Here is a 20,528-nt window from a genome sequence, read left to right on the forward strand (position 1 = left end):
ACAAATATGTGTTTTTGATAGGTTTCAAATAGATGGAGGCAGATGCCATACCCTCATTTGTCAGGGGTTTAAGATAGAGTATACTTACCTTGTTCGGGATCCACACTCCTCCTTTAATACTAGGCTTATATAATGTGATTTTTCAGCATGTCTTATTTTTCAATTTTTGCTACTATGTCTAGGTTTATGTGAATTGCTCTGCCTATACTTGTTATGCAGTGTTGGTGATGGGTTTACACTTGTTGCTATAGAGACAGTCATGACAACCTGACGTCCGACGTGCAGGCTGCGTCATCACACGCGCACCCGGAAGCCAGGCAGGGACAGCCAATTCTCACATGGTGGCTGGCTTGTATAAAGGTAAGATTTCTTTTGTTATACTTGTATATCACTGATGAAAAAAAATGCAGTAAAGCATTTGAAACCTTGGCACAACAAACTGTTATTGGTCTGATTACTGGTGAATATTACTGAATCCACGGAGTACCTGTTGCTGTCTGGTATGTACTGTATATATGTGTATAGATATACGTGAATATATATATATATATATATATATATATATATATATAAAGTCCTGGAACAGGCGTCACTCGCGGCGTCTATGATAATCAGACTTCACATACTCGTTGTTTAAATCAACGTTTCAGGACTATCATAGACGCCACGAGTGACGCCTGTTCCAGGACTTTGTATTTTCCTCTCCAATTTGAAAGAGGTAATAAGGAAGGCACCGGGAGCAGTATTTTACCTTATTTCGAGGAGTGCCGGCAAGACTATATACTATATATATATATATATATATATATATATTTATTCCATAGACAAAAAACCTTACGGTTTCACATGTCCCATTAAGGCTTCTTAGACATGATCTGAAATTCCACAAAACCTACTGAATTTGTGCCACTCAAACTAAAAAAAGAAATTAAATTCCGATCATTAAGGCTGACGCCTTAATGGACGTGTTCCTTGCACAATACAAAAAAAAAATAGTTTCCCCCCACCCCCCCAAAAAAAAAAAAGCAACAACCAGCATCGGACTTTGTAAACCAACGATGTACGGGTCCCCTGTATGAAGTAAAAGGCTTTTCAGAACCAGTCCTGGTTGCCAAATTACGGGGGGACAAATGACATAGGGGTCACCCGTATTCAGCACAACCAGCACCTGAGACGGTCCTGGTTCTGAAAATACAGGGGGAAAAAATGCATTAGGTCCCCCTGTATTTACTAGAACCAGCACTGGACCCTTTCTAGCAGGGGGGGGTAATGCCAAAGCCAGGGGAGCCCTTTCTCCATGCCCCCACAGTCAAAGCATCACCCGACTGCTAGTCAGCCCAGGCCGGGGCTCCCTGGGGAGATGGGGACCCCCACCAATAAAAGGGTCCCCCTTCCAGGGCACCCCAGGCTGATATCCCGGGGCTATCCCTGGCACCCCTTGCCGGTGTGTGCCGGGTTGATTATGTGGTGTATTACATAATCGTATTTTGGCAACCAGGACTGGTTCTGAAAAGCCTGGTGCTGGTTGTGCTTCATACAGGTGACCCCTACATCATTTGTCTCCTGTTTTTAACACAACCAGTACTGGGTTTCCAAATCCCGGTAATGGTTGTTGTTGTTTTTTTTTTGGGGGGGGCACGCAATTTTTATTTATTTTTTACGCAGGTTTTCTTTTCTTTTTTAAACACAGAAGCACAGACGGGTCTCCCTGATCCTATCCCTGCTTCTGTGTTTGTTTATTTATACACAGATTCTGGTATCACAGATCTTTGAGATCTGAGCCTGCATCTGTCTGCTGCTACCTCTCCCGGGTCCTGCCGCCTGCACCACTGCTGCCCGCACTGGTGCTGCCACCACTGCTAATGTCTGCTACCATCCGCGGGTCCCGGCTGCAGCTAACGCCCGATATCACCCCTTCCCCTGGGTCCTGTCCACAGCTAATGCCCGCTTTCTTTCTAGCCCACCGCCGCTACCACCCACACTGGCCAGCCATCTTTGTGCACCCAAGTGAAGCCACAGTGAGTACACCTGCTACAGGCTCCTTCTGAGGCTGCGCAACAAGTTGAAACTTCCTATCTCTACAATGGCGATAATAGTTTAAAAACTGTAACTTTCTCAATTACCTAAACCCCAAAAGCACCTACCCTGGAACAAAATGTACCTAATAAAACAAACCCTAAGGGGTAAATTTACTAAAATTCAAGTTTAGTCAAGTTTGTTTTTTTTTAATCTCGATTTACATCTCCAAATCTCGGGTGATTTTCTGTCTCACAAATTTACTAAGAAGTAAGTTTAGCTGAAATTAGTTTTCCGATGGTGATGCAGATCGAGACATCTCCCCTGAGTTGCAAGTTTAGATGAGATTATTCACCCGAGATTGCAGTATTTTCTCTCTGCAAATCTCTCCCGAGCTAGCAGCCTGCACATATCAGTGAGCTATGTGAAGGCTGCTTGTGTTATACCTGTAAAAGAAGGGCTCATTTTTTTTTTAAAGACGTAGGGTCCCCCCCAAAAGCCATAACCAGCCCCAGACTGGTCAGCCAGTCCTGGTTCCAAAAATTACGTGGAACAAAACGAGTAGGGTTCCACCATAATTTAGGAACCAGCACTTGATTGCAGGGCCAGTGGTTTTAAATATTAGGGGGGAAAATTGCGTAGTGGTCTCCCTATATATTCAAAACCAGCACCGGACCCAAATCGACCGGGGTGTAATGCCATAGCCAGGAGACCCTATTACCATGGTCAAAGCTTTCTCACTCCAAGCCAGACAGGCCAAGCCGGGGATCTCAGGGGAGGTGGGACCCCCTAATAAAGGGGTGCCCCCTCTCCTGAAACCCCAGGTTTTGTCTGAATCCCAGGGCTCTTCCCACACCCCTGGAGTGGTGGGTACGGGGGGTAATAAAGTGTTAAATAGTAGAAAACTATTGTATTTTACAGTGGAACTACAGGTACCAGCATGCCTGCCCTTTGGCACTTGTGGAACTGGAGTGAGAATGCTTTGGCCATTGAGACCAGGTAATAGGGTCTCCTGGCTGTGGCATTACACCCCGGTCGGTTTGTGTCTGATGCTGGTTTTAAATATAAGGGGACGCTACGCAATTTTTCCCCCTCTATTTAAAACCAGCACTGGCCCTGCAGCCAGGTGCTGGTTCTTAAATTACGGTGGAACCCTACTTGTTTTGTTTACCGTAATTTTTGGAACCAGGACTGGCTGACCAGTCCGGGGCTGGTTATGGCTTTTGGGAGGGTACCCTACATCTTTTTTTTTTTTTTATAAAATCACTATACATTAACTACACATGCAGAAACATACACAAATCACACTGATCTGTGTATGTTTCTGGCAAACTCGCAGCTCAGGAGGGTGAGTGTTTGAAACTTCAATTTCCCTGCGAGTTTGCTCTAATCTCACCCGAGATTTAAAACTCGATTCTTAGTAAATTTGCAAACAGCATCTTTTTCATGAAAAGTACTTGCGAGTTTGCCCAATGGTGAGAAGATTCGAGTTTGCGATCTCACCCGAGTTTTATGAGTGAGATTAAAGAACTCTCTCCCAAACTCACCAGAGTTTGCCTTTAGTAAATTTGCAAGATGAAAACCCATGCCTAAACTCACCCGGATTGCAATCTTGACCAAACTCGAATCTTAGTAAATTTACCCCTAAGTCTAAATTCGCCCCCTACCCTGAGTTATACCTTCCCAAAAATCCCCCATAGAGAACAGCAGAAAAGTGGTCCTAATTGAGTGTGTCAGAAACAAATGACAGTTGGAACTTTAGATTACTCCCAAATCCTCATGTTTTTGCCATGAAATTTCAGTTTGGTACCTCCAATAGCTTTTGAGGTGTAGCACCTTAAACACCATGAGTTTTCTATGGGAGAATTCTGTTTTTTTAGATTCAGCCTTCATATAAGGGCACGACTGTGCCCTTATAATATGAATGTATATATGTATATATATTTATATGTATGTATATATGTGTATATAAAAGTATATGTATGCATATATAGATGTATATATATTATTCTATTTTCTTTTACAATTTTGTATATATTTATTTATTTTTAACACTGAGGTTATAGGTCATTTTATTTTTATTATGGCGGTCCTGTATCGTTCAAGACTCAATACGGGGCCTCCGATTAGGGATGGTATACTATACAGTATACTAGGGATGGCAACCGAGCATCAATGGTTTGCAAACCATCGATAGTCTATGACAAGTGGTTTTGCCATCGCTGATAGGCACAGTTGCTGCACCAACGATGGCAGCCCCCCAACCGTTGTTAAGGAAACATTGGCGGCTGTGGTCTCAAACAATTCATGGTTTCTATCAATGGTTGAACCCATCGGCCATTAATGGTACAACTGTCAATAGCCATCACTACAGTATACCATAAAAATTGCTAATTTTATGGTATACTCTGTTTAAAAAAAATATATTGTTAGACAATTTTGTTGGTTAAGTTTTAAAAAGATGTTATTGACCTAATTCAATCGTAAAAAATTAACATTTCTGAGTGGTTTTTGGACAAATTATTATCCAGTTAAGTGGTTAATAGCAGCAATGCATTGTAGAAAATACACCATAGAACAATGCAGTGTTATGTAACATATGTACAATGTATACTTCAAGTGAACAGTCTTGAACCAGATCCCTAGAGGAGGGGTGGGCCCTCATTCAGTGGGTCCCACCAGGGGATTCCCACTGTTTCAAGAAAAAATAAAAATAATTACAAGAAAAGTCAACCATAAAGAGAGCATATACATTACGTATCAAGACAATATACAATAATAGGGGCACACAAGTCCCAGAAGCATATAAAACTACTAGTAAGGCAGCTCGTTCAGTCTGGGTTAGACATGACGGAAGAAGACTCTGTATCCATGGATTCCTCCGCCTCTATGCGTAGGTATTGGTTGGCATCACTTGGTTGCCTTTTTAACATTCTTCCTATGAATGCAATTATTCACTTGGAAAAGGAATATATAATCCACGCACCATTATAAAATATTTATTTGGTCGCTAAATTAAATTGTTTCTCTTTATTTACATACAGTTTACTAGAAAAATAACTGGTCATGCACCCAATAAATAGACATTGTTTGCATCAGAATTAAAATTCTATATTGAAAGCAATACCACCAGAGTGCTGTGTGGAAGGGGATTCGTGGCATCTATTCCCTCCGACAACTAGGCTTGCCTGTACTACCGGTAGCATGCTTCTGTATCTACTAGAAGATAGTCTGTGTTGCACGGACAATGGGATGGGGACCACTCTGTTAAATTACATTTATTTACATGTCTATTGTAGAAGTCTCTCATTTTACACACAACAAGCACATTTACATATACTTACCATAGTTAAAAATATACCAAATTCTCGGTCCATGTCAACCACATCCCCATCTGTGAATATGAACTGGCTTTTCTTGTTCTTTTTGCACTGCAAGACTATGTAAATCTGCTGTGCAGCCACTGATAGCACAGGCAACTCAATGCGATTAAACTCATCAAAGCAGCCCCAAGCACCGGACTGTGCCAACCCTGTGCCAAACATAAATCAAAAGTCTTTAAATCATAGGGCACACCAGGACATTTTCCCACATCACATGCTATAACAAATTCAAAATAATAAAATATTTAAGTCAGCAACCCCCAAATAGTGCAAATTAATTCCTTAATTAGACTTTACCATGAAACTGTACCTTATTTTCATTCTGTGAGAATAATGACAGCACCATGTCTGGTAGGTGCTTTATTCAAAACTTCATGTACAATATGTATTGAGATATAGGCCCTCATTCAGAGCCGTACGCTCTGAGCAGAGCGCACGCTCTGAATGAGGGCCGGGCTCCATTTTCATGGAGCGTCCTCCTGGACGCTCGTATAGCTGTGGGTCACCACCCACAGGCTATACGAGCGTGCATTTTGATGGCCGCGATGGTCGAGACCATCGAAATTGCGAGCCGGAGCCTGCGGTTGAGGTTTTCAACCGCAAGCTCCGGAGTGATTTTGGCTCTATCAGAGCCAAAATCACTCCCACTGACATCACTAGTGACATCACTAGTGATGTCAGTGGGCCGGCTTCTGACGGGAGGCGTTCCCGTGGGAACGCCCCCGTCAGGGAGGCACGCCCACCAAAGGGGGCGTGCTGTCAATCAACATTGACAGCACGCCCCCTTTGATCGGACACAACGAGCGAAGGACTTTCCTTCGCTCGTCGCGTCTGGCGCATGCGCACGACGGAGCTCCCTCCATCGTGCGCATGCTCAGTGCATAACATCGACCCACTTGCGAGCGGACAGCCGCTCGCGAGTGGGTCTGAATCAGGCCCATAGACATTATATATATAGACATATTATATATATATATATAATATATATATATATATATATAATATATATATATATATATATATATATATATATACACACACACACACACACACACTGCACCTTTCACCAAAGGAAGAGGCTTCAACTACATCAATACCATGTGCTGTGTGACAAATCTCATCCTCATCCTATTTAAGAACCAGGATTCTGCCTGTAAGGAAGGTGCACTGCAGAATTGTGGAAGAAAACAATGTACGAGGATATTACTTGTGCAGGCGTCTCTTGGGGATGCATTTTTATGATAACATGACCTTGGACACTTTCTGTTCGCGTTTATAAGGAGGAAATGCTTTTCCATTCTGTTCTTCCCTTAAGCTTTTAAATACTTTCATCCAGAAATACTTGCATTAGGATTCAGAAAGCATTGAATTAACAAATGACTGAAGACTTCTGTTAACCCTTTTGATGCAGAAAGCGACCAATAAGGACTTTTGTATATAATTTCACAAGGTCACAGTACCAGGTACTGGCAGCAGTCTGATCCGGAGACACATATAGCAGCAGAATACATGAACTGACACCAGACTTAGACAGGCTAATAACTTAACTGTGCTGCTTGCTAATCATTTCAAATATATCTGTACATCTTTTTCTTCCGTGACAATTTACAGAGGCTGCATATGAATAGTTTGCTCAATATTTAAATGGAACTCTGGCCACTGAATTATTTATCAATATTACAGTCATTACATTGTGCACTGCTCTCATTGCAGGATGCATTTACAATTCATGTTGCAATAAATAGGTATGTGATAGATGGACACAATCTTCCATCCTCTGCAGAAGATTCCAAGCAGGAAAACCATGTACAATAGCTACCGCTACAGAAATGTGAAAAGTTTATTATATTGAAATGTCTATAATTCTTACATTTTAACTGGTGTGAAGTGTTCTGAGAAAACGCATCTGCATATGCTGTGGCATTAACAGTGGTACCTGAAGAGTACTTTACTTCAAATTTAGTATAACAGCAATAACCATTAATATATAACCAGTAATGGCTCCTACCCGGGATCAGCACCTGCACACAAACACCGGCAGACCAGCGCATGAGCACAAGCACCGACTTCTAGGGACTGCATTGGCTGCAGCCCCTAGAGGCTCGGATAGGGCCAACGGAAAGGCAGGAGAGTGACTTCCCACTTGAAGCACGTTCTCTGCTAATTGTGGTCCGGCCTGGCAGTCCCAGGGAGAGAAAACAGCTCCCCCTGGGACTGCCTGTCCTGTGTGCGATTAGCAGAGAGTGTGCTTTCCATGGGAAGTCACTACCAGTGCACAGAATCCAACTGGCTCACTGCGGAATTTACGGGGTGTGCCACGGCCCTGCAGCTCCTAGAAAAAAATCTGCCACTGTATCTGGGACACTGTGTAAGAGAATTGTTCTTTTAAAATTCTTCAGCAATATGCTCCTAACAGCAACAGTTTTCTGTTATACCATAAGTGACTGAGAAAGGTAAACTAGCCCTCACTCATACACATTACATATAAATATGCCCAGTGACCATGGCCTACTTCCTGGTGTGATACGCTGCATGTACTGTATATTCTTATTTGGAGTTAATCCTATTTACACTGCTAGATGTACTTTTAACATGTTTTTAAAATGGTCATAAGACCCCCATACCCGGCGCGATATATGTGCCGATCCGACGGATCTGCACGATATAGGTGCTATATCGTGCCGGGTATGGGCACGATATCGTACCTGATATTGTGATGCGCGCTCCCGCGGGTTCGGTCGTACATCGCATCCCCAGATCTTCCTACAAAACCATCTAAGCCGGCATATCGTGCGGTCTGCGGGGACCGCACGATTGCCGGCGGTAACAGAACGATCCTTCTGCCAACGGATTGGCAGTCGCCCTACACGGTGCATCGCACCGTGGGCCTGATTCAGACCCGCTCGCAAGCGGGTCGGTGGTGGTCCAGTGCGCATGCGCGAGCCCCGGAGCGAGCGCAAAAAGCACTCACTCAGGGACTCACTACAAAAGGGGCGGCTGTCGATGTTGATCGACAGCTCGCCCCGTTTTGTAGGCGTGGCGGGGGGGTGGCTTCACAAACGGAGGCGTTCCCATGCGAATGCCTGTTGTTTGTGGGCGGCCCCACTGACATCACCAGTGATGTCAGTGAGAGAGCTTCCTGCTCTATTTGAGCCAGAAGCTCTCTGGGGCTTGCGGCCACGAGACCCTACCACAAGGGTCTCGTCGCAAGCCCGATGGTCGCGATGGTCTTGACCATCGTGACCATCATCATGGCCGCTCGCAATAGCTGTGGGTGGTAACCCACTGCTATGCGAGCGGCCAAGAGGCCACAACTAAAAAAACTGCGCCCGCCCTGATTCAGAGCGAGCGCTCGCTTTTTGCGAGCGCCTCTGAATCAGGCCCCGTGTATGGGCACCTTTACACTCTACTTTGTAATAGTTTTCCATTTAGTAATTTAAATATATTCAAATTAAATGCAGCATTAATTTATATATGTGCCAAATATTTTCAAATTTGTTTTTCTGTGTATTTTAATTTTTTTTTTATCTAATCAATCTCTATGACTATAAACTCAATAATCATATGCACATTGACCTATTCTGCACTGCCATCTACTGGCTGTTACCAAGAACAAAAAAAAGCAGATTTAATCTGTATATAATGAACATTTTACCATGTCCACATTGGGGGGATAGATTTAATAAGCCTTGGAGAGAGATAAAGTCCCAACCAATCAGCCCCTGTCATTTTCCAAATACATTGGTTGGTACTTGATCTCTCTCCAAGCCTTAGTACATCTAGACTTGGCTGTTAAAAGGCTCTGAAGCGAAAAGATTTTCACACAAAAACAGAAACTTTGGTTATATTGATGAATTGCCAAAGGGTTTGTGATATTATGAAACCAAACATACAGTACCAAGTTCAATTACTCTATTAGCACATGTGCAGTCAGGAAAGCCTAAGTATATCAAGGCATGGTAAAGGTAATAGAATGTCTTACATGTAGTAAAGCTCATTAGATCAGTTATGCTCTGTCTTTTTCTTTAAGGTAACTCAAAGTATCAATGTTTTCAGTGATCCCAAGGGGTATATTTACTAAAGGTCGATTTTGATCAATTTAAAATCGATTAAAATTGATCAACATTGATGTTGTGTTTCTGAGACAATATCACACATTTACTAATACTTAAAAAATAAATTCAAAAATTGACTGTTAATAAATGTGTGATTTTGTCTAAGGAACACATCGATTTTGATCGAATTTAAAGCGATAAAAATCAACCTTTAGTAAGTATAACCCCAAGTGTCACCATGTAATTATTCTACTACGTAAAATTAGGCTGTACCCACCCATGCACTAGATTATGCAGAATTATTTATTGTTTGAAAATCATACCTTTGTATATACGGCCCAGACCCCTGTAGTCCATCTGGTCAGAACAGTTGAAGACAACCACATATTTCCCAAGACACTTGCCCATGTCCTTGGTGGTTTCAGTCTTTCCCGTTCCAGCAGGCCCTGCTGGTGCTCCACCCATGCTCATTCCCAGAGCCTGAGAGAGGGTAATGTAACATCTGCAAAAGTCAGGAATGAGAGGTGAGGAGAAGTAGTAATCTTTTAGAACATGTAAAATGCAGAATGGATCAAGAATAAATTAAAGAATTTTAGCAACAGGATTTGTGTTATAATATTTATGTCACCTCACTTTCTTTTAGGATCAAATGATCCCTTTTCATAACTGATGTATGTAGATCAATACTTAACGACCACTCCTGGCTTATAAAAGCATGCTTGACTCTCTTCCCCTTGCTGCATGTCCAATTGGAATAACCCCATTTAGACCACCTAACTAAACAGCTATCTGAACAAAAGCAAGAGCCACCATCTCCTGAGCATAACATAAGCTGGAGAGGTGCCACTGTCTAGTAATACTGTCAAAGGGGAGCATGAATGGATCCAAGCAGACAACTCATATTTAATCTTATCATCTTATCTAGTGGCGCCATCACTCCCATTACCATATACCTAAGGACTCAGAAAACTGTGGTTCCTGCTCATCTTCAAGCATTACCTGCAAAGCAAGGCAATAGATCCCAGGGCTCCCACTGGACCTCTATTTTCAGGGAGCTAGCTTAGGATAGAGATTCCGTATTGGCTGGAGTTCTCAGTGTTTTAAAATGTGCATATTTTACTGTTGAATGCTATTTTGTCAATTAAAAAAAACTAATTTCTACTTTTTTTAATTAGTTTTATTATTTTCCAAAATAGGGGTAGAAACCAGCACCCAGAGGTGCGCAGCCAACTACATGGGTAAAGCAAGCAGGGAAAGATTGAGAAGCAGTTGGGTACAATAGAAGAAAATACAACATACATATACAACAATCAGCCATAACATTAAAATGACTGACAGGTGAAATGAATAACATTGCTTCTCTTGTTACAATGGCACCTGTCAAGGGGTATGAAATATCTGTTCTTGAAGTTGATGCATAGGAAGTAGGAAATAATGAGAAGTGTAAGGATCTGGGTGACTTTGACAAGGACTAAATTGTGATGGCTAGACCACTGGGTAAGAGCATCTCCAAAAAGGTAGGTCTTTTGGGTGTTCCTGGTATGTAGTGATTAGTATCTACCTAAAGTGGTGCAATGAAGGACAACTGGGGATCATGGGCGCTCAAGGCTAATTGATGTGCGTGGGGAGTAAAGGCTAGCCCGGCTGGTCCGATCCCACAGAAGAGCAACTGTAGCACAAATTCCTGGAAAAGTTAATGTTGGCTACGATAGAAAGGTGTCAGAACACACAGTACTGTGTAGCCGCAGACAGGTCAGAGTGCTCATGCTGACCCCCTGTCCACCGCCAAAAGCACTAAATGGGCATGTGACCACCAGAACTGGACCATAGAGCAATGGAAGAAGGTGACCTGGTTTGATCAATCACATTTTCTTTTACATCATGTGGATGGTGGGGGTGTGCGCATCGTTTACCTGGGGAAGAGATGGTACCAGGATACATTATGAGAAGACAGCAAATGGAGGCAGTGTGATGCTCTGGGCAATATTCTGCTGGGAAACCTTGGGTCCTGCCATTTATGTGGATGTTGTTTGATACATACCACCTACCTAAACATTGTTGCCAACCAAGTACATCCATTCATGACAATGGTATTCCCTGAAGGCATTAGCCTCTTTCAGGAGGACAAAGGCCCTCATTCAGAGCCGTACGCTCTGAGCAGAGCGCACGCTCTGAATGAGGGCCGCCCTCCATAAAAATGGAGCGTCCTCCTGGACGCTCGTATAGCTGTGGGTCACCACCCACAGCCTATACGAGCGTGCAGTTTGATGGCCGCGATGGTCTTGACCATCGCGACCATCGAAACTGCGAGCCGGAGCCTGCGGTTGAGGTTTTCAACCGCAAGCCCCGGAGTGATTTTGGCTCTATCAGAGCCAAAATCACTCCCACTGACATCACTAGTGATGTCAGTGGGCCGGCTTCTGACGGGAGGCGTTCCCGTGGGAACGCCCCCGTCAGGGAGGCACGCCCCCGGCACGCCCACCAAAGGGGGCGTGCTGTCAATCAACATCGACAGCACGCCCCCTTTGATCAGACACAACGAGCGAAGGAAAGTCCTTCGCTCGTCTCGTCTGGCGCATGCGCACGACGGAGCTCCCGCCATCGTGCGCATGCGCAGAGCACAACATCGACCCACTTGCAAGCGGACAGCCGCTTGCGGGTGGGTCTGAATCAGGCCCAAAGTGCCCTGCCATACTCCAAAAATTGTTCTAGAATGCTTTGAGGAATATAAAGAGCATCCAAATTCCCCAGATCTTAGTCCAATTGAGCAGGAGGAGACCTGACTCAGGGGGATTCCAGAGATCCCACTCAGGAGGATCAACAGCTGGAATCCTACAGAGGAAGTGAGTATGTTTTGGTTTTGTATGTGATCTAACTATAGACTCTCTCTCTTTCTCTGGGGGGGTTTCTACATCTATCTATCTACAGTCTCTCACTCTTTGGGGGTTTCTTCATCTATCTATCTATCTATCTATCTATCTATCTATCTATCTATCTTGTCTCACTCCCTGGGGGGTTATTACATCTATCTACAGTAGTCTCTCACTCTCTGGGGGGTTTCTACATCTATCTATCTATCTTCTCTCACTCTCTGGGGGGTTTCTACATCTCTGCCATGTGGGCCTCAATGTCCTTGCAAGGGTAGCAAGACCCTTTGGACCTTGTTGGATGTTGCCCTATTGTTGTTGGTTGCAAAGGGACCCCCATAGCAGTTCAAGCATCAGGGCCCTAAAAATGTAGATCTGTCACTGACTATGGACCTGATTAAGACCCGTTCACTAAGGCGCGATCGCTCGCTGCCAGGCGATTGTTGCTCAGTGCGCATGCGTATAATTTGCAATGCGCATGCTTAAGCCAGTCATTGTGATGGGGAATCGTGTGCTCGTAGCACAAAGCCAGTGCGCTACTTTGTGTGACAGATAGTGCCGTTTGTGGGTGGTTACAGAGGAAGGTGCTTGTAAATGGAAGAGTGGTTTTGCGGACGCAGGCGTGTCAGGCCAACAAAACACTGTTTAAAGGGTAAAGGGCATGCATAATTAGCAAAGTGTCACCTGCATGTATTTCAGCCAGCACTGATTGCAGTGCTTGCGACAGGGTAGGGCTACCTCAAGGGCTGCGAGCAGCTCCGATGGCTCTCGATGTTACCGATTAATCCAACAATTCCAGGAGATGACGTGTGCTGCGAGGGGAAAGGGGGCGTCTTTATACACTAGCGAGGGCTCAGTGACGTAGCTCGCTAAGACATAGAGGGCGTCCTTACGCCACGCAGTGCGAGCATGGAATTTGAATATCCAGCCCCTTTTTGCCAGTGAGCACCCGCATCTTGCGAGCAGGTCTGAATGAGCCCCTATCTGCGGTGTAATGTGAACAAGATTGTGCTGCTGTGTGGTGTAAATTGAATTGGGGATACTATTGTGTGACCAAGCCCCTTTATTTTGGGACCACGCCCCTTTTTGCCGCCACAGCGCGCGCTGTCCCTTTAATGAAAAAAGGGAGGGGGGGGGGGCAAATTTATATATTTATAGTGTGCAGGGGGTGCTGAGAACAAGGGGGGGTTGAGTTCCACCACCTCTCTAGGACCACTTTAAGCACTGGTCTTAAGCAGTGATCCAATATGCTTGCCACATTTCAGAGGAGGAGGAGAAGTATCATACCATAATATAGTGTCATATTGAAACCAAAAGCAGAGCAGGAAACCAAGTAAATCATGATAGCTGTCTGTATAGGTGTCATGCGTGGTTTAAAAAAATCTTCATAATCTTGGTTTGTGTGGAACAGTCAAGTGATTCAAGATAATCGTCCCATTTTTTAATAAAAATTGGAGACTCCCTGTCTCAATATTTAGCAGTGTAGCCTACCAAAGTACAGAAGCTGAACCAAATGAGTCTTTACCTATTTCAAAAATGGTGGTGCTGCAAAGGCTCATGAGTAAAGGTTTCAGTACCCATTAATCAGTCACTAATAGATCTAAAGAACATGGTCAGAAAGAACGCAGGTATGTCAGGTATCCCCGGGCCATCCATACCTCTAGGCCAGAGGTTCATCAAACTCAGTCCTCAAGACACCCTAACGGTCCAGGTGTTAAGAAAAACAGGTGATTTAATAAGTACCTCAGTAAGTTTGATTATACCATCTGTGCAAAAGAATGGATATCCTTAACACCTGAACTGTAAGGGTGTATTGAGGAAAGCGTTTGGGAAACCCTGCTCTAAGCAAATGCATCTTAGTCCTAGCAATTCAGAGTTTTCTGCCATGTCATATAAACTTAGTAAATAGTTTGGAGCACCGAGCAAACTCTGCCAAAGAAAGATAAATGACGTGGACCTTGCAACCAATTTTGGATTACCACGGGTATGCGCACTCCCGATACCCAAGGTATCCAATTAAAGAAAATTGGATGCAGGGTTTTTTGCAGGCACAATCCTGCTGGAGGGGAATATTTTTTTTGCTCAGCCTGCAGACGGCTGCCGATGCTTTGTGTGGGGTGCAGGTGCAGTATAGTGTAGTGCGTGCAGGGAGTGGATGCAGGGTTAGCGGCGGTAATGTAGTGTAGGAAAACCGGAGAAAAAGAAAGAGTATATAATGAAGTCACTAGAGATTTGGATTTCTAATATTTAAATGATGATGTGCAATGCTGAAATAACCAATAATAGGAGGACTTAAGGATGTGCCATAGCACCCGTCCATGGGAAGCAACTGTGATTTGTAGAAGTTGATCTTATAACCCACATAGTAGCCAAACTGAGACAATAAAGAGATCACAGCCGATACTGAGGTAACGGGATCAGAAACAAGAAGTAACATATTGTCAGCATATAGAGTCTTTAAACTTGACTGAGCCAATACAAACACCTTTGAAGGCGGACAACCCATGTAAAGCTACAGCCAGCAGCTCCAAGGTAATAGCAAATAATAGAGGAGACAAGGGACAACTGTGACTAGTTTCTCTTTGTACTAAAAATGGTGCAGACAGATACACATTGCCGGACAACTGCGTTGATGGGTAGAAGTACAATGTCGGTAGTGTTGTCACAAACCCCTCGGGGTAGCCAAAATTAGACAGCGGTATATAAATAATCCCAGGTTACAAGGTCAAATGTTTTTTCCACATCCATAAATACAATGGTCTGCACAATTTGGCACCCCTGCAAAGCCAGTGACCAAACCACAGAGATCACTTTCTAATACTGATGACTGAATGACATCATCAAATTAATCTAGTTTGATCCAGGGATACGATAGAAGGCAGGATCAACTTCAGTCTCTTTTGCTGGGTACACACTGGCCGATAAATTGGCCGATCAATTGATCAGCCAATATATCTGCTGCCCGTCGGCCAGTGTGTACAGGTGATATGTCTGTGAACGGCGTTGTTCACAGACATATCGCATTGGCTGTGCTGCACAGCCGATGGACAGATATATCTGCAGACATATCTGTCCATCGGCAAGTGTGTACAGGCGGTCTGCAGACCACCCGTACACATGCAGCGGCAGCCGCGGGGGGGCCCGTAGCTGCCGGATAGATGACGGTCGTTCAGTGTGTATGAACGACCATTATCTACAGATATATATCTGCAGATCACTATCTGCAGATATATCTGTTTATTTATTAACAGTTTCTTATATAGCGCAGCATATTCCTTTGCACTTTACAATTGTAAGCATTAATAGACCAAACTGGGTAATAACAGACAGATATATAGGTATGAAGGCCCTACTCACAAGCTTACAATCTATAGGGAAATAGGCATTGATACACAAGGATAGGTGCTATATATTGCATTTTGGTCCAGTCAGAATGCAGAGTTTCTTGGTTGGCTGCATGATCCAGTCACATAGGAATGTCGGCCAAATGTCATGAGGATGTGAGAGAAAGACGATGTGTGAGGTTGTGTGTGGACTGTACAAGGGGATGTAATTAGATATGGAAGCTATGAAGATTATGTGGGAGGTTCTGGAATCTGATAAACTTGCCTGAAGAGGTGAGTTTTGAAGGATTGTAGAATAGAGGAAAGTCTTATTGTGCGAGGTAGTTTATTCCATAGAGTGGGTGCAGCGCGAAGAAAGTCCTGTAACCGTGAATGGGAGCAAGTAATGCATGGGGATGAGAGACGCAGATCTTGTGCTGAGCGGAGAGGTCGGGTTGGGAGATATTTTGAGAAGAGTGAAGAGATGTATGTTGGTGTGGTTTGGTTAATGGCCTTATGTGTAAGTGAAAGTATTTTGTATTGTATACGGTAGAAAACCGGCAAGCAATGGAGGGACTGACAGAGCGGGGCAGCAGAAGAAGAATGTTTTGCAAGGAAGATAAGCCTTGCAGCTGCATTCATAATGGATTGTAATGGTGATAGCCTGTTTTTGGGAAGACCAGTAAGGAGGCTATTGCAATAGTCAATGCGGGAAATAATAAGTGCATGGATTAGAGTTTTTGCAGTGTCTTGTGTGAGATATGGTTGAATTTTGAATATGTTTTTTAAATGTATGTAACATGATTTTGAGACAGAGTCAATGTGGGGAACAAAGGACAGTTCAGAGTCAAGGATGACACCAAGGCAGCGAGCTTGCGGGGCGGGGTGGATGGTCGAGGTATCAACAGTGATAGAGAGATCAGGTTGGTAACTGTTATTGGCCGGTGGAAATATAATTAATTCTGTTTTACAAATTTTAAGTTTCAGGTGGCAAGATGACATCCAAGATGAAATGGCAGAAAGACATTCATTGACACGGACCAATACAGATGGAGATAAATCTGGAGAGGGTAGGTAGATTTGAGTATCATCCACATACAGATGGTACTGAAATCCAAAAGAGCTGATTAGTTTGCCAAGAGAGGTGGTATAGATTGAGAATAGCAGAGGACCTAAGACAGAGCCTTGCGGTACTCCAACTGATAGAGGTAGTGAAGAGGAGGCAGAATCACAAAAACGAACAGTAAAAGAGCGATCAGATAGGTAGGAAGAAAACCAAGAAAGAGCTGTGTCCTTAAGACCTAGGGATTGCAGTGTTTGTATGAGAAGAGAGTGGTCAACAGTGTCAAAAGCAGTAGAGAGATCTAGAAGAATTAGGAGTGAGTAGTGGCCTTTAGCCTTGGCAGTGACAAGATCATTTACTACCTTAGTCAGTGCTGTCTCTGTGGAGTGTTGGGAACGAAAACCGGACTGAAGTGGGTCCAATAAGTTGTGTGAGTTAAGAAAGTGTGTGAGGCGGGTGTAGACAAGTCTCTCAAGTAGTGTGGAGGGGCATGGGAGCTGGGAGATAGGACGGTAATTTGAGAGAGTATTAGGGTCAGAAATTTTTTTTTTCCAGAATGGGAGTAATCACTGTGTGCTTGAACAGTGATGGAAAATTGCCAGTAGAGAGAGAGATTACAGATTTTAGTTAGGGTTGGGATAAGCACAGGAGACAGAGCTTTACTAATTTGTGAGGGTATAGGATCTAGAGGAGAGGTAATAGAGTAGGAGGATGAGAAAAGGGAAGATACTTCATCTTCATTTGTGAGATCAAATGAAGAGAATGTGTCAGAGGGTTCAGGTAGGGAATTGAGCAGGTCACTAGCTGAGGAAGAGCCTACCATTTAATTTCAGATCTTATCAATCTATTAGGTGTGTACCGACCTTTAGGAGGCTTGGGATCTCTACCAGATTTGGGAAGAACCTTTATAATGCAGAGTTTGTAATAATAGTATTAAAAACCAAAAGCAAAGTATCAAAAATACGCTTACGTGGGGTACACACTAAACGACATGTATACCCAGCCGATGGCAGATGCAACGGTACAACATATAGTGTGGACTGTACACACCACATGATTTGGTGAACGATCGCACGATAGGCCGTTCCCCCGCCGCATCCACATGCACGGGGTCGTCAGTCACATCTTCAGAATGAGCAGTATGTACAGCAAATCTAAAGATTAGATGGACAACCCTGCGGGAGCGTGCATGGTGCATACACACTGGATGATTTGAACGATTGTAAAACTGGCAGTTTTTATGAAAAGTATGAAGGGCAGTAAGTTTACCTAATAAACCATCGAAATGGGACTTATTCTTCAGGTAGGCATCTCTAGTGGAAGGAGTGGGCTTAGATTTAAATACTTGGAAGACATTTGTTACATCTGCTTGAGTCTGCTAGTATAGTGCTGAACAAACCTTCCTATGTTTATCAGAGCCGTAACTAGACTTTTTGGTGCCCTGTACCAGAAAGAGCATTGACGCCTCCCTCATTTTTGAAAGGGACATAATGCACCCCAAAAAGGGCCATAGCTTCATGGGGAAGGGCCAGGGAAGAGATATGAGAGGCCAGGAGATGCTGGGGATGAAATAAGAGAAAGCTACAAGCAAGAATGATAATAAACAGAAATTTGATAGACCCAAACAGCGCCCCCTGCCCTGCGGTGCCCTGTGCGATGGCACCGGCCGCACTACCCTAGCTACGGCCCTGATGTTTATTAACCAATGTTTTCACCAAAAGAAACGATTTAGCTGCCTGCCAGTATAGGAGGGGATCATCTACAAATTCCAAGTTATTAAATTCATATTCCCGCCATTTAGCGCTAATAAGTTGCAGAACTAAAGTTGCAGAATCAATAAAGGAGCTTAATTTGGCTAAAGCTGTCTGAAAAAAACTCTTAAGCTGGGTACACATTAGATGATGTGTACCCAGCACAATCTTGTGAGCGACGGGACCCAGCGGGGGTGCCGGCATCAGCAAGTGCATACACACTTGCCAATGTCGGCAGCGACGTAGTGATAGTGGGGGTGTAGCAGGGGGGAGGGTGGGGGGGGCATGCTGCAGTCAGCGGCATGGCATTGCTTGCGACATCCTCAGATCTTTCTGCATGTACAAATGACCTAAAGATGCGATGGACGAACCGCGGGAGCACGCATCGGCATCACGCGTACACACTGGATGATATGAATGATTTGTTGTTCCGATGCGTTGGAATCGGCCGAATCATTCAAGATATCGCCTAGTGTGTACCCAGCTTTAGGATAGCACATATTTACACTGTAGTAACTTCTGAGAGTACAAACAGGCCAGAAGGGTCACCATAATAACTATGGAGCAAAGGGGCCAAGTGTAGCTACTCCATGCTTTCTTTAAGGAATATAATCCAAATTACAGAAAAAAAACACAGTATTAAGCTTTAAAACTTCAGATTTTAGCAGATGGGTTTCCTGAAGCATTACAATATCCATACCCATCTTCTGGACATTTGTGAAGAGCTTCTTCCTTTTTAATAAGTGAATAAATACCCCCTATGTGAACATACTTTTAAGGGTGCCCTGCCAATAGTCTATCAGCATACATAAGGAGAAATATATATACCATAAATATACAATGATTAGGAGCAGTTTCAGCAAAATGTGTAATAAGCTGCACCTCACGTTATTGATAGAAGGAAATGGCTCAGAACATCCAAACCACCTATAGTGACCAGCAGGATAGGACGAGACAGATCGTATAGACAGCATATTATCAATGTGCACTTCAGAAATAAGAAAAAGACAGCGAAAAAAAGAGAAAAGGTTAACGGGAGAAACCAATAGTGTCAATGGTAGTTGTTTTGTGCTCCTTGTCCCACATTTATCTGCTGATGTAAGCTTTGTGGATGGTTTTGTTTTTAGAACAAGGCTTATCTTGTCTGTAGTTGTTATTGTTGCAAATATGCACTGGTCACGTAGTGACATGCACAGATGAGTTGTTATTTAGCTTAACAAAATCATAATAATAATAAGGCTGTTGGCCTTCAGATTTCACTTAGGTCAACATATCAAATTAATACATATTATACATAATTGAGGCAATACTACCCCCTGTTGCTAATAAAAGTAAAGTATTAACGTATGTGTTCTGGGGAGACACATACTCTAATTTTAAGAGAGTAAAAGGATTATTCATATGACCCCTTCTAGCTTAGCTTTGTGACTGAAGCCAATATGGATGGATGGTCCAGTATTCACGTTCTTCAATCGGGGAGTCTGGTTAAGACAAAGGGGGTTCCCTAGAGATCATTGTAGTCGTTGCATTGAATCTAAACCCTCGCCATGTATATCTTTTATATATCTCCTGAGTATATAAACTTTATCTGCCTATAACTATGTATATTGTATCTGTTATACATTGTTACCTATTTTTTATCAATAAACTGCTGTTCATTTATATAAGCATTTAAAGCTGACTCTGTGTGTCTCAATTAAGTTCACTGATCTGTGTAGTAACCCAGTGTATAAAAACCCCCACTGACAGTAGGGATGCATAGCACTGGAAGGGGAACACACAGCATAGAAGTGGGAAGAGGACCCCCCAGCTAGCCATAAGGCTACGATAACAGGGATTCCAAAAATTAGAAAAAGAAGCTAAATATCATGTAAGGGTTACTGGAGTTATAGGCCCGGAGGGTCGCAGTAATATTTAAGGTACAATTCGTTCAACAATCCAAAAACAAAAGGGAGGAACTCATGAAATTAGTCAGAGCATCACCATACGGGAAGTCTCACTATATGCAAATTGTCCCTCTGTAGCCTATTTTTGAAATTAAAGTTTATTCAATACTTGAAGGTGTTGTTT

General features: G+C 43.4%; 1 protein-coding gene across 1 annotated transcript in view; it reads right to left on the minus strand.

Annotated features, from left to right (window-relative positions):
- LOC148519646 (dynein axonemal heavy chain 5-like) overlaps positions 1-20,528 on the minus strand; it is a 449,515-nt gene that overhangs the window by 219,394 nt on the left and 209,593 nt on the right. The window contains exons 41-42 of the mRNA XM_088476296.1: positions 9,778-9,956; positions 5,361-5,548 (exon numbers count right to left, since the gene is read on the minus strand). Of these exons, the coding sequence (XP_088332422.1) occupies positions 5,361-5,548; positions 9,778-9,956 (367 nt within the window). The remainder of the gene's footprint in view (positions 1-5,360; positions 5,549-9,777; positions 9,957-20,528) is intronic.

This window comes from Taudactylus pleione, unplaced genomic scaffold (genome assembly GCF_031769625.1).
Source record: "Taudactylus pleione unplaced genomic scaffold, aTauple2 ptg000186l, whole genome shotgun sequence".
NCBI lineage: Eukaryota > Metazoa > Chordata > Amphibia > Anura > Myobatrachidae > Taudactylus > Taudactylus pleione.